Raw genomic sequence first — 14,047 nt, forward strand, 5'->3', positions numbered from 1 at the left:
TTTTGATTTGCAGGCACTGGTTCGGCTTCCTCCCCATATTTCACAGTGTGATGAAGTCTTCAGGTTCTTCGAGGCTCGCCCAGAAGACCTTAACCCTCCAAAAGAGTAAGTGTGGTGATGGTTTTCCAGTGCTGCTTGGTACATTTTGATTAGCTGGAAGGAAAAGGTCATTTGTTTTCATTACTGCTGTAGACGTGGGAACAGATTTTGTAGCTTTCATTACTACCTAGAAAATGCCCAGCAGTTACACACAACCACTTTGGGTGAGTGGAGGACAGGGAAGTCAAGCAGCCCTCAGACACAATTTTCAGCCATTCTCCACCCACCTTTGCATTGTTTCTTGCTCATGGTTCTAATGAGGAAACCTCCCCTGGTTTGTAGGTGTCACCTGATAGTTATCACCAAGGAGTCATTTAGTTCCCAAAAAGCACTGGCTCAGTAGCAGGGGGAAATCCTGCCAGTAAGCACTTGGCTCATAATTACCAGCTGCTTCTTTAAATGTACTCCTGCCCAGAGATACTTAGCTATCGGTAGGGAGCAACATTGTGGTCCAGATCCAAAATTGTCTCTGGAGAGTCTATTCTTTCTGAGCAGGAAGCCAAGAAAAGGAGGAGGGAAAGAGCTCCCATTAAACACAAGACAGAATTGTAGCCTTTACCTTGGAGCAGACAGGCTGATTCATGCTGATGCACTCAGGGTCCATAGGACTCATTTATCCAGGGAAAGCATTGGCAGGAGGGTATTTACAAGCAACAGTGCTCCCTTGCCTGGTATTTCCTTTTCTCTTTCATCCCAAACAGGATATATTTTATGGTACTATGCAATAAGATTTTGACTTGGTCCCATTGTGTTTTGTGCTGCTTTGTTGCATGATTTGAAACCTGATTGCAGGCAGTGTTACCGTAATTTGCTTTCTCTCATGTTTGCACACCCGCTGGATAAGGGGAAATGGATGCAAAGCTTATGGGTTTTGGGCACTTCAGTACGTGCAAACCTGTAGTTATTGGAAAGATTTGTATTGGCTCCAGCTGTCTGCTCCCATGCTGGTGAAAAAGAGAGGAGGACCTTTGCAATTTGATTTCCCAGACTTTGTTCCTTGCATATGCACGGGTTTGTACAAGGAGATGTGTTAACATGTGTACAAAGAAAGCACTACTAGCATCGCTGAGAGCAAAGTCCTTTTTTGTTTCATGAATGAAGGAAAGAGCAGTTTTAAATCAAAAGTCTGGATGAAGAGCTGCTTTTTTATTTCCTATCTAGCCTTGTTTTAGGAAAATGTCTGGTGAGAATAAATATAGTTGCTTGTTCATTGTTAAACGCATATTGCAAACTTAGAAAACATTGCAACAAAATAAGCCTGTTATACTCTGAGACCTGCTGATTATCCCAGTTTCATTTAGGGTCTGCAAGTAGGTTTGCAAAGGTTGCTTGATCCCACAACACCCCATTTGCAATGCAGACACATCCCCATGTGCCAGGCAGAAACAGACACCCAGAAGAGGAGTTAGGTCCTAAGAGTTATGGAAGAGTTTACATGGAGGATCTCAAATGGAGGTTATGAGTCTGCTTGAAACTCCTGTCTGCTTTCTGTACTGATGCAGACCCTACAGCACCTCTGCAAGGCAGGGGCCTGGGACCCAGGCCCACCCCCGGATGTACACTAACCATTATGGCTTGCATCCCTTGTCCCTACTCACAGTTGTAGAGGCCTGTTTGACAGCCTTGCAGGAATTTTCAAGTTATCCCTTCACTCCCCTCTGGAAAAACAAAAAAGACTAAATGTTCTCAGCCCAAGCCTTGCATCCTATTCCAACCTAGTAATAAGTGTGATTTATTTCCCTGGAAAATGTAGAGCAATAACCTGATTAAATCTCACTTCACTAATGTCTGCAAGACATTAATCTAGCTGGGTTTAAACAAATCCTACCTCGTCTTCTGTAAGCAAACAGATCTTAGGGAAGGTGTCTAAGGTTTCTGCTGGGAGTGCTTCACAAAAGATGTATTGTTGAAACTGAAGATTAGTCCCTACAAAAAGATGATGTAAAAGCCAACGGAAACATCTTAGTGTTTTTCTTCTGTGAACTGAGGGGGAAGGGAGGAGATCTGAGGCTCACTGGACCACTGTGTAGGGTCTGGGGGAAGGACACCTCCAGGGTGATTCTGAACCTCAGCAGGCACTGCAGGAAGGAGCATGATTCCAGAGAAATCCCAGTGTATTCCCTTGTTTTCTTACTCTGCCAAGCCCCTCCAGAAGCAGTGAGCCAGGTGCCCAAGCCCTGTGAATTCAGTCTTCCCCAGACCTCATGGTTCATCATTCCTCTCACTGGAGGTAGGGCTGTAGCCTGGAGGCATCATCTAGACTATCCTAATTATGTTATCTATTTCTTCAGCTGCTTCTTTTAGCCCTCAGCACAGAGGTGGTTTGTATGTTGCTCTGTCAGCACAGACATTGGCATTCAGCTTGCTGGGTTAAAGAACAATAAGCAAGTGACTCAGCCACCAAGGGGCAGAGAACAGAATTGCTTGTGCTGCCTGCATGTCTCCTCTCTGTGCACAATGAGATGATCTTTAGTTTCATGTTGACCTGCTCAGTTTTTATGCAGCAGCTTGGCCTCAAAAGACAAAGCCTGACCTAAGGTTTAATTAACTAACTAATTTTGAGGAGTGTAACCTTAATCCCATGGGCATTTGGGTTGTTGAGCCCAGCGAGTCCATTGAGTTGAGTGTCAGTGACTAAACCTGTGCTTCCAGACAGAAATACATGGGAGTTTAAACTTTGAGGGAGGAGACACAAAAATGTCTAGTTTAGCTTGCAGCTGGGATGTGCAGAGAGGTATCCATGCCTTTAATTGCTGAGCCATGGCTTGCAATGGTGCACTAATCCATGTAGCACTGCATTAATTCAGCTGCAAAGCTGAGCTCTTCACTTCTGTTCCTATTGTCCTGAAAGACACCAAAACTCCCCTGCAGCTCCTTAGGCACTTTTACAAATGTGTTGCTGGCTTCTTCCTTACAGCCCTTCATCTGCCCTGCCCTTGCCTCCTCCCTGCTTCTCTGTGGCTCCTGTCCAGGTTGTGCCGTGTTTGGCTGGCTGCTCCCTGCAGAGTCATTTCCTACTGCTGCTGTGCTGAGTGCCTGCAGTGCTGAGCAGCTCACAGCCCAGCTGCAGTAAAAGCTGCAGTAAAAGCTGGCCTTGCCCAATCTCTCAGAATCTGGCCAGTCTGTTCACTTGAATTCACAGCTTAGGTTTTCTGTTTCCTGTTTTGGTGATAGTCCAGGCTTTCAAGTCCTGTGACAATAGGCAGAAGGTATTTCTTCCAGCCCATTAAATCTCTCCTGGGTACAGCAGCTCACAGGCAGAGAGCTGGAGAGATGTCTCAAGAAATCTCAGCATTGGTACTGGCTGACAGTCTCCTCTGAGCCTGCTCCTGCTGGTGGAGATAGCTCCAGGCCAGGTAGCTGCCAACAGCAGGTTTCCTTCATGTGGCATGGGAGAGACCATTGGAGGACACTAAATTCCCGTGTGGAATGGTCTGGGAGCTGTTCAGGTGTTCCACATGGTGAAAGCATGGCTTTGCAAGGGAGCTGGGGGGCCAAAGGAGCAGTGATGTGCCAGGCAGGGCTGGGAGTGACAGTGACAGTGTTCCCAGGGCAGCTGTCTGCTCTCACTCCATCCCCTGGGTTAGCTGCAGGGAAAGCAAGCTTCAAACCATCAGCCCTGCTACAGGAGGAGCAGTTCTCAGCTGCTTCTGTTTCCAATATGTGACATTTCAGTGTTTGGGCAAATGTCTCTGTCTGTAGGCACATGGCTGGGCTTGTGTCCTTTACCATGCCTGTGTAAGGGCCAGATCCTGCACAGCCATAGGAAAAGACACTGTGAGGTAAGAAGGAAGTGTGTTTTTATTTATCCTTTGTTCTAATGTCACTAAAAATCCATTCATTTAGTGGATACTTCTGTTAATAATTATAATTACTGATAACTAAACCAGAGGTAGATTAATTTCAGATTTCTGCTGGGGATTTAAATTCAAGGCTGAGGTCAGGCCAGGGCTCACAGTCAACAAACAAAATCTCAGAAGCCAATTTTTTTAATGATTCTTTTTTACTAGAAATAACAGAAATACCCAAAAAGTAGGATTAATCAATTAGACATTGCATATGGTTTACTGGTCTTCGGGCTTTTTTGCAGTGAGTTTCAAAGTATCACAGCCAGACCACTCTTGTGAGAGTTTGTTTTTTCTTTGTGTCTAGATCCAGTCTAAAGAGCAGATCAAGAGCCAAGAATTCAGTTCTCCAATACTTCCCTCTATAGAAATGCATGCAGTCTCACACAAGATTTCTGTTTAAAACACCACTAATAATATTATCAGCTGAATTTTAAGCAGCGTTCAGAATCTGAGAATAATTTTCCAGCGAGAATGATAAGACAATTTTCAAATAATATGGAAATCCAGAAAAGCTAGGGAACTTAGAGGTATATGACATATTATGAGGGTTCATGCACAAGATGCAGTTAATGCTGAAGGTGCCTTTACTAAAGAACAGAAATGCTCTATTGTGGTCTGTAGCCAGGAGCTTTACTGATCATATCTCTGTCAAATAAATATTGGTGTAACACTCGGATGCTCTGATGCCAGGCAGCCACTGTAAAATGGCTGGAAGCTGGATTCTCATGTTTTTCTTTATGTATTACAAATTCCTGATAAGGATGCTGACCAGAAATAGCCAGGGTAATGGAGGGACCATGTAAAGGAAGCTGCTTTAGTTTATGAGCATATTGGTGTTAAAGCACAGCTCCCTAATACACTCTTTTCTATCCATAAGCATGACTGTGTCTATATACAATTATTTCTGTTTCCCAGACCTGCTCTGTAATAACAATTCAATTACCTATTGGTAGAGGAGGAAAACTTTTCATGTGTGAAATATCTGTGTTTATTCTGATTTGTTTGATACTATGAAAATATTTTCTCTTACATTTCGTCCCTTATATTTCATTGCTTGTATTTCACTTACATTGTATGACTTTTGAATTGTGTTTCCCCATACATTGGACAGCTGAGTCTCTGAGCAGATGTGCTGTGAGGAAAGCTGGCATTCTTTTTTTGTGATTGTTCTTTCTTACAGGACTTGCAACACAGATAATTTCCACATCATTTAGGAGTGTGCTCAGCACCAGTTGATGACAATTGGCGTTAGAGTCTGAACTTGGCGCTGTTACTGTGACTGCTGAATGCACACATTTTATTTGGGAAATCTGTTCCACTTGAGAGAGGCAGAATGGGAATTGATTTCCCTAAGAAATGCAAAATCAGAAGAGATAGAGGTTTTATTTTTCTTTGATTTTTTTTCACCTGGGAAGTAAATTATGAAACACAGAGTGGAAAAAGTTCTGATTAAAGATTGTGACAGGATAAGGCAGTTAAAACCCATTGTCTTGAAGGGAAGAAAAATGTAATATTCTCAAAGAATTCTTTATTCACTGAGGTTTAGGTAGCTAAGGATGCAATAATGCATTAGGGCTGTTATTGCCAAGAGTCTTGCTTGGCCACTCCTAATTGGTCACCCAGCTCTCACTGATTTCACTGGGAATTAAAAAAAACCCACACAGCTCTTTGAGCATCTCCAGTGTAGCAGAGCACCTGTGTTTATTCTCTGAAATATGCTTGGTTTAGGGCTGTATTTATTAGTAATATTTGGCCTCAGCACCTAAATTTGTGGAAAAAAATGTCTCTTTGGCTATTAGCTCTCAGAAGTGCTTTGCAGTGTCCTGCTCCCAGCATGGACTGTCACAGTCTGTGGCTGAGAGGTCAGGCAGCCCAGGAACAGAGGGGCAAGTGTGGCCAATCCCCAGTGGTGACCCCAAGAGCAGGAGCTCAGTCCCTGGGCCATGGTCAGGTGAGGCTGTGGTTCCCCCTGGGTGTGCTGCCTTTCATCAGTGCTCCTGATCTCTGCAAGGCTTGGAGATTGTTATCTTAAATAAACTAAGCCAATGCAGGAATGGAAAAAAGGAAATAACAGATTCATTACTTGTTCTCTTCTTTAGTTTCACATGGGGCTTTCCCTTTTGTTTGTAGCATATAAACTGATTTGGACTGGAATATCAAATGGAGGGTATTGAAATTTGCTACTGGCTGCAGCATTGGTGATACCAGCAAATAACTCAGCCTTCCTGAGAAAAGATTGAAATTTTTTTTGCTACTCTTTCAGAAAATGAAAAAAGAAATTACACGTAGATGAATACAAAATAATAAACCTGAGGGAAAACTGAAAGCATATTAAATGAAATATGTTCAGCAGCCAGAAAAAAAACCTATAGAAAATGGCAGCTGGAGGAACATGAGCTTTTATCCCTTGCCTTGGGTATCACATTTGGGTTGGCTCATGCTTTTAGGCCTGACTGTGAAAGGACACAGAGCTGAGAGGAGCAAAGACAGTTTAATGTACTGACACTCAGCACTGGCAGCCAAGTGTACAGAAATAGCTTTTGCCTGGATTGGTTATAAGCAAGCTGCAGGGTTTAAAAGTGGGATGCTGTCATGGGCACAGGATGGATTAAGAATAAACAGACTTACTTGAAATTCATCAGTATGAGAATGAGATTAGAGCTCTGCCAACACCCAGCAGCTTCAGCAGTGGCACTGGACACTGCCTTGCTGGGGTGAAACACATGAGAGTGTCAGTGCTAGTTAAATTTCACTGTTTATGAGCACAAAATAAAAAAAAATTTCTTTCACTGTAGAAGAGTAGTGACTCAAGTGTTTTGAAATGCAGAGATGTTGCCTTTAGAAAAACTAAATGCCAAACATGTTGGCTCAAGATCTTTCTTCCTGTCCAGTAATTTTACTCATATCCTAAAGGAGCAATCACTGCTGATGATTTGCCAGTGCCTATTTTGTAGATTAGAAAGTAATAGTTTGCTTACTGTTTAACTTGAACCATAAAATTTCTTCTTTCTGGAGAAGCTGAGTGGTTAATGCAGGGCACTGGGAAATTTGCTCCTTACTGTCTCATTGATTTATTTTGTGGTGTTGGAAAGGCTCCTTACATCTCCTGGCTCTACCTGCAGAATGATTGCAGAGTTTAGGTTTCAGAGATTTGCTAAGAGGATTTGATTCTGGTAAGGAAACCCCATTCTTTCCATAATACAGTTTTAGAAATGATCAGTTACAAAAATAATTTGTTTTAAAAAATCATCACTCAATGTTGGAAGAAACATTACTTCCAAAATCTGTCAGGAAAGCTTGTTCTGCTGGTGCTCCTAGATGCAAAACCAGTTAGGAAGTCAAAAGAGTAAATTTATTTGTTTATGGCAGTGGGGGAACCCTGGCCTAATGAGGCAGTATTGGATCAGAACCAAAATAACTGGATTCAGAGATTATCAAGTTTGTTGTTAAGGATTTGAGGTTCCAGTTTTCCTTGAGCACTCATTTCTAGAGAGGTTTGGCTCAATGCCACAGGATCTCCTGGAGTTCTCTGTTTAAAGGCAGGTGATGCTTGGTTTGCAGCCCACAGGGTTGAACTGCCCATGCTGATAGACACAAAAGAGATTTTATCTCCATACAGAAGAGAAGTGTCTGGTCCTCATCTTCTTTGTGGATAAGCCTGGAACCGAGGAGAGGATGAGGGACAGGGACTTCCCTTTTTTATCTGGGTTTCTTGCTCTGGTGAGCCCCTGCTGGCAGGTTAATTGCACACTGTCACCATTGACTCATCACCTGCCAGGCAGGAGGAGCTGGGGTGGAGTTTTCTGTCGTGGCTGTGTCTATAATATGGTCACACTCTTGTTTAATGAAGATCTTTCACTCTGAAGAGGAGGGTTCTAGGGACAGACATGCTTAATGGGGTGATAAGTTATCCCCCAGTGGTGCCTGGGCTCAGATGGGATTTTTCAGTGGTCTGCTCTCTCTGTTGTCGATTGCTGTGTAATTGTGGCATTGCTTGTCTGGAGGAGTCCCTTTGTTTTTAGCACTGTTGAGGATCAGTAGCCTCACTGCTTATAAAAGTCTCATGTACACATGCCTAATGTGACCCTCTGTGTGTGATTTTGAACTGTTTGGGGACAAGGTAAGGCATCCCATTACATCTGATAGGATTTTATCAGGCTGTACTATATGTGACAAGGGAAGGTGTTTCTTACAATGTACTTCAATGCTGTTGACCATCACAGGCCAGGTGGAGTTGAAATCTCACATTTATTTAAGGTGAAGCATTGCTGTCTAAACACTGGTAAGCAGAGGTGATGTTCCTCAGTAAACAGGACTTTGAGAGTCTCTGGCACTGCCCTTTTCATCCAGCACTTGCCTCTGAAGAGAGGGGAGGAAGCCTTAGCAATCAAAGGGTGCTGAACAACAGGTAAAGCAAGTCATGTCTCTCTGGAGAGCTGCTGTCTCTCCTGCATTTTGTTGAGATGAGAGCTGGGTTTTGGTTCTGGCTTGGTTGAATCATATTATTATTTTTCAGTGTACCTGTCTTTACCTGTTCATCTCAGGCCACAAAAGAGTTTGTGCTAGAAATTCATTCCATATACATACACAGGGCTCAGTGTTTGGTGTCTGTCACAGAGATTTGCAGTCAGCTCCCAGTGCTGTTGCAGGTAAAAATCTTGTTTACAGCAAGCCTGGGAAAAAAGCCCAACTTTTGTGGCAGTAGGGAGCCATCCCCTGGAGTGCTGCTCATGTCCAAGGTGCTCTTTTGTCTTCTGTCTCATGAGAAATGGGGTACCTTTAGAACTCTGTGTATATAAAAAAATACCAGACCTCAAGTGGCTCTGGCTGAAGGAGACACAGTGATCTATTAGTAGATTCATTTCCACCCTTTCCATCTTCCTGACTGCTCTGCTGCTGACTGTCTTTCATGCGTGCTGTTCCCAGAAACACAAGCAGAGGATCAAATAACAACGTGTTTTGACTCCAAACTCTGGAATGACTTATCATGTTATCAAAGCTTTTGATTTAATTGAAATTTCACAGATAACCCTAGACCTGCTTTTAAGTGCAGACTCAAGAGGCAGTGGGAATTCAATTAACCACCCCCCTCCCCCTGCCCCATCACACCACCACCCTCTCTTTTAATGCTTGCATCTTGTTGGGGAGTTTTATGGAAGGGATTTGCTACTGCTTATCTCCAGCTAGAGCTGTGTGTCTGGGTTCAAAGATGCCCTTTGTTTTTGGGCCTCTTTCTTTTTTCAGTTATGCAGAGTTTGATTGGAATGACCCTGCAGACAGTAATGGACAATATGAGATTGACAGTGATGTAAGGATTGCAGAATTTGCTGTGTTAGAAGTAGAATTCTTTCCTTGTTTCCATTGTTTCCATATTGATCTCTTAAAACAATTGGCCTAAGTTCAGGAAGATGTTCATTTAAACAGACATTAGATATATAGTGAGGAGAGGATTGACTGTGGCTTTGCAATACTTTAGTATAATCTAATAAATGCTGGTTATTTGCTGCATTCTTGCAAGCTGTATTTCTTCCCAGCTCCAAGGAGTTTTAACAGCCACTCCAGTAATGCTGACTGCAGTGCACTGTGGTGAGCCTCAGAACATTGTGTATGTCTGATTACATTTGCTTTCAATTACAGTCTGTGGGTTTGAAAAATCAGAGCAGTTCAGGCTCGTTTGGGAACCACCACAAAAAATCACCAGTAACCTGAGATAGCTAGTACTTGAAAATATAAAAGAAGAATAAAATGTTGAATGGTGGGGACCAAAAAAGTATATTTTGCTGTATGAGAAGTCAACCATGGCAACAACTGTAGGATTAGAACAGCTGGGCCACTATATCTAAAAGATAAACCTTTTCCTTTCCCATCCAAGCATGCCAGGAGTGAGGTGTGAGTGACTCATGCCAGAAGCAGTGTTCATCAGAGGCTTGAAGCTCTCCTGGTGCACTAGTGAATTAGCAGTGCTGCTGTCTCTGCTGCTCCCCATTGGATAGATTGCTGGTCCTTTTCCTAAGGATTAGAAGGAAATCCTTACCAACAATCCTCACCAACATCATCTTTTCTTTCTAGGGAAGCTGCATAGTTCTTGAGGATGCTAAAATTTCAAAACACACTATTATGTGGAGATGTCAATTATCTTCTAAATCCGACTAAAGGAGGAGTTTTCTTTTATGAGAACATTGAACCAAAAATGAACCTCTCCGTTCCTGTTGAAATGTGGTCCCAAATCCCTGAAATCAAACAGTTTTGATTGGCCCTACTGAGGAGCAGGATGGCTGTGGAGTGAACAAACATGTACAGAGACATCTGGCAGGCAGCTTTGCAGGTGACCCCTTCTGCAGTGGTGCCCAGGTCTCTGGGCTGGGACTTGATCTGCCTCTGGCAGTCCTGAGGTGTGTCTGGTGCTGCCTACATAATTCCTCAGCTCTTCCAGCAGGCAGCTCTGGGACAGCATCAGCCATGTTGCATGACCCCTTTCTCCTGTGCCAGCCTCTGGCAAGCAGAAAAAGAACTCATGAATGCATTAAAGGGTAAGCCCTGGTGCAGCCCTGGGCGGGGGCATTGGGAATATTTGAGAGGTAAAGGAGGAGCAGAAAGGGTTTTGCTGTGAAAAAGCCCAGCCCCAGCACTGTGACACTGGCAGTGGTGCCGTGAATTTTTACCCCAAGTGAGGAGAATTGGTTCAGCTGCTCAGAACACAGGAGCAGAGAGTGGGATGTAAGGCTGTCATCAACCCCTGCAAGTACGGGCAAATGCAAAATGAGTAGTAACTGGGGCAGCTTTTACTCTTGTTGGGGGAACTGGTACACCTTGCCAGTGTTCCACATTTCTTCCTACAAGATGGGACATTTAAGCAACACAGCTCATAAATTTGGGTGGCACATGAGTAAGAGAAATGAGCACTTTCTGTAGTCCCAGTGACAAGGTTCTTCAGCTGCACATAACCTCTGCAGTCCCTGGATTCTGAGGCACCTTGCAGGGTGGATCTGGCTTGGTTCCTTCACCTCTACACATACCTAGCAGTGAAGCCAAGAGCCAGGCTGCTGCTGGAACGCTGCACTCAGCTGTAAACTCTTGCAGCAGAGGTCAGTGGAAAGCTCTCTTGTTGTTTGTCTCACTGCACAAAGCCGGGCTCTGTGGGACGGGCACTTGTGGCATCAGCGATGCTCCTGATGCATCAGTGTCATCCCCTGGGGGAGGAGCAGCCTCGTGGCCGAGCTGCTTTTCTTGCCAGGCCTGATAAATAAGCTTTGTTAATGTTCATTGTTACCGTGCTCTGCTCCTCTGAGTGCTCAGGAGGGGGTTGTATTACAGATGCTTGGCAGAGAGAGGACAGGGTGACCTGTGCTGGCCAGTGAGAGAGCTCCAAAGGTGAGCCTGGGCTTTAATGAGAGGCAGACATTCAGCAGATGAGCAGAAAGCCTTGAATCACTTCAATAAAGTCGTATGTCAGAGTGAGGAGTTGCAAGAAGTAGGAGTTCTGAGGAGAATGGAGATAAAAGGAGGCTTTCAGGCAGGAGAGAGGATTACTGCTTTTTCCAGATGTAGAATTTGCATTTGGAGAAGGAGAACAGCCAAAAGGCCAGGCTGATGAAGGATGCTTTGTGGTGCTTCCAGCCTGTGAAAAAATGCAGTTCTTTGAAAGTTATGTGCTTTTGGATTGTTAGGCAAGGGATGAAATAGGCATCATAGGAGCAGTGCCTTTCCCCCTCTTCTTATGGAAGGCTGGTCTCCAGTGATTTATGTAATTAGTATGCTTTTTTCATCCTTTTTTTTGCCTGCTTTCTCTTTAGGCTTTTTTTTTTTTAATACAGTCTTGGCTCAATCATTCGGCATCCTCATAAATCAGATAATTTGGTCCTTGCAGATTCCTGACAAGTAGTTTATATTTAGTGTTTTTGTGGACAGGCATATAAACTACTGAGCCCTGGTTTATTGCCCAATACATCCTGATCTCTGGCAGGATAAGCAGTGTTTGAGAGAAGATTGAATTAATATCAGCAAACAGAGAAGTTTGGGCTTTAACAAACAAACGTTGCTTTCTGACATGATTTTGTCTATCTGAATATATGCTCAGAAAATCTCCAGTCTTATCTCCACTTCAGATTCATTCAGCTCAGATGTACTCACATGCCACAGAACCGTGTGAGTAGAATATGTGATGATCAGTTTAAAAGAGGATTTACCCAAAACAGACAAAAATAAACTCATTTAACAGCTTACAGCTCTAGTGGTCCTTTGCAAGTTTCCTGAAAAAGTTTTGCCAGTCACGTCTGTTTCTTCTTTTAAGGCTTTATTTTCAAAACATCAAAGCAAATTCCTGGTTTTGAATGAAGTAGGACACAGCCCAACAGAGACACATGTCAGAAACATTTCACCTCGAGAGTAATGCAGCTAGATAACATTAAACTTGCTGTCAGCCTCATCCCCAGAGCAGCCTCCTCCTCCCCCAGACATTAATGCATGTGGGTAGTTTTCTACACAGTGAGTAACTGTATTGAATTCAACAGGAGCACATGTGCTCCCAGAGTTATTTGTGTGTGTATGCATGTGTATGTTTGTTTGATGGGCATAAAAATTCTGGAGAGGGTTGGGATACAAAGGAGGTTTATTCATCAGTAGCAGCCCCCTCTACATACCATGTTAATTCTTCTTTCTTGCCTGGAGATGGGCAGGTATGGAGTATGTGCACACAGGCTTTGGGGCCAACACAACAATTTTAACCGGAATAAAACACCAGCTTACAAGGGAGGAGGGTAGGTAACATCTACTCATGGAGACTCTTAAACACATATCACAAAACAGGAGAAAGGTTTAATTGGCCTGATAGTTTTAGAGGTTTGATATAGCAAATAATTTGTGTGTGCCCTGGATGCTGTTTTTATGCATTTATTTTTACAACTGTTTCATTTTAAAAATTCCAAAACCCAACTAAAAGGGCGTGAAAGCAATTAGATATGTATCTTCATCTGTATCCTTGAGAGAGCCTTTTAGTTCTGTAGCTGTAAAATCAGTGAAGCATCAATAGAGTCTCCACAAGGGAAAGCAGCCTCTCTGAGAGAAAGCCATAAGCACAAGGCTGTGTGGAGCACCTTTGTTTGGCTGTGCTTGCTGAAACATCCTGTCAGATACCATTTCCACTGGGGTCTGTTCACTTCAGCCAGCACTTGCTCTGTGTGAGCAGAGGGAATTCATCCATCAAACAGGGCTTGGCAGGTCTCATTCCAGTATAATGGACTAGGTCATTGGAAGGTATCTAGTGTGTGCTGTAGGCAATTTGCTTATTGTCTCCTATTCTACATATGTACCTAAATCTTTCACACGACATTTTTACATTGTGCTTTGTTCTTATCTATTGCTTTCTTTTTGCTTTCTTACCTGGCTGCTTTATCTCTGACTGCATCAGCTTCTCTGCCTCATGCTGGCATATCTTTTCTTGCGTCATTTTTAGCTATCTCTGTTTTGATTTGGTTTTTTTTCCCCTTACCCTCACATCCCTTGGATATTGTTTTCTTCTTTCTCAATATGTTCTGTGCTGTTTCCCCCAGCATTGCAACACTTACTTCTATTTGTCCCTCTGGTGCTCTGTTCATTGGTTTTATTTGCTCTCTGATGTATTTCTTCTATCACTTTCTCCCTTCCTCGTATCTTTTCATCCCCAATACCACATATGAGATAACAGAGGGATGACAGAAGGTACACAACTTGCCTCATTGCTGGGTTAGATGCTTACATAGAGTACAGCCTGAGGCTGTAACAGAAACTGGGACCAGACCCTGTGCCATCCTCATATGTGTTAGTGGCCCTGATAACTGACCCTCAGCAATGTGGGGACACCTGCTCTTTTGCCTTGCTAAAGCATCTCTTGGGAAGAAAAGGAGAAGTCATGGAAAACTAACTTGGCAGAAATAAAATCAAGGTTTTTTGCTGTTTTGTAACCTGTAATTTTTGTAGAAGTTGTCTCTGTGGTCTGCCAAACAGAAATTCATCATCACCAGCCTGGAGTTCCTGGGTAATTAATCTTCTGTGGTGGACAAAGCAGGCTGGATTTTCAGTCTGCAGGCAGGGAGAGCTGTGTGCTAACCTGCAGCACTGCTGAA

The 14,047-nt window shown here is 43.4% G+C and overlaps 1 protein-coding gene across 2 annotated transcripts in view; it reads left to right on the forward strand.

The window, feature by feature from the left end:
* Window positions 1–14,047, forward strand: part of SH3PXD2A (SH3 and PX domains 2A) — a 191,851-nt gene that overhangs the window by 64,560 nt on the left and 113,244 nt on the right. For both annotated transcript variants that reach the window (XM_031063005.1, XM_031063009.1), the window contains one exon: window positions 14–105. In XM_031063005.1, the coding sequence (XP_030918865.1) occupies window positions 14–105 (92 nt within the window). The remainder of the gene's footprint in view (window positions 1–13; window positions 106–14,047) is intronic.

The sequence above is a fragment of the Geospiza fortis genome, unplaced genomic scaffold (genome assembly GCF_000277835.1).
Source record: "Geospiza fortis unplaced genomic scaffold, GeoFor_1.0 scaffold130, whole genome shotgun sequence".
Classification (NCBI taxonomy): domain Eukaryota; kingdom Metazoa; phylum Chordata; class Aves; order Passeriformes; family Thraupidae; genus Geospiza; species Geospiza fortis.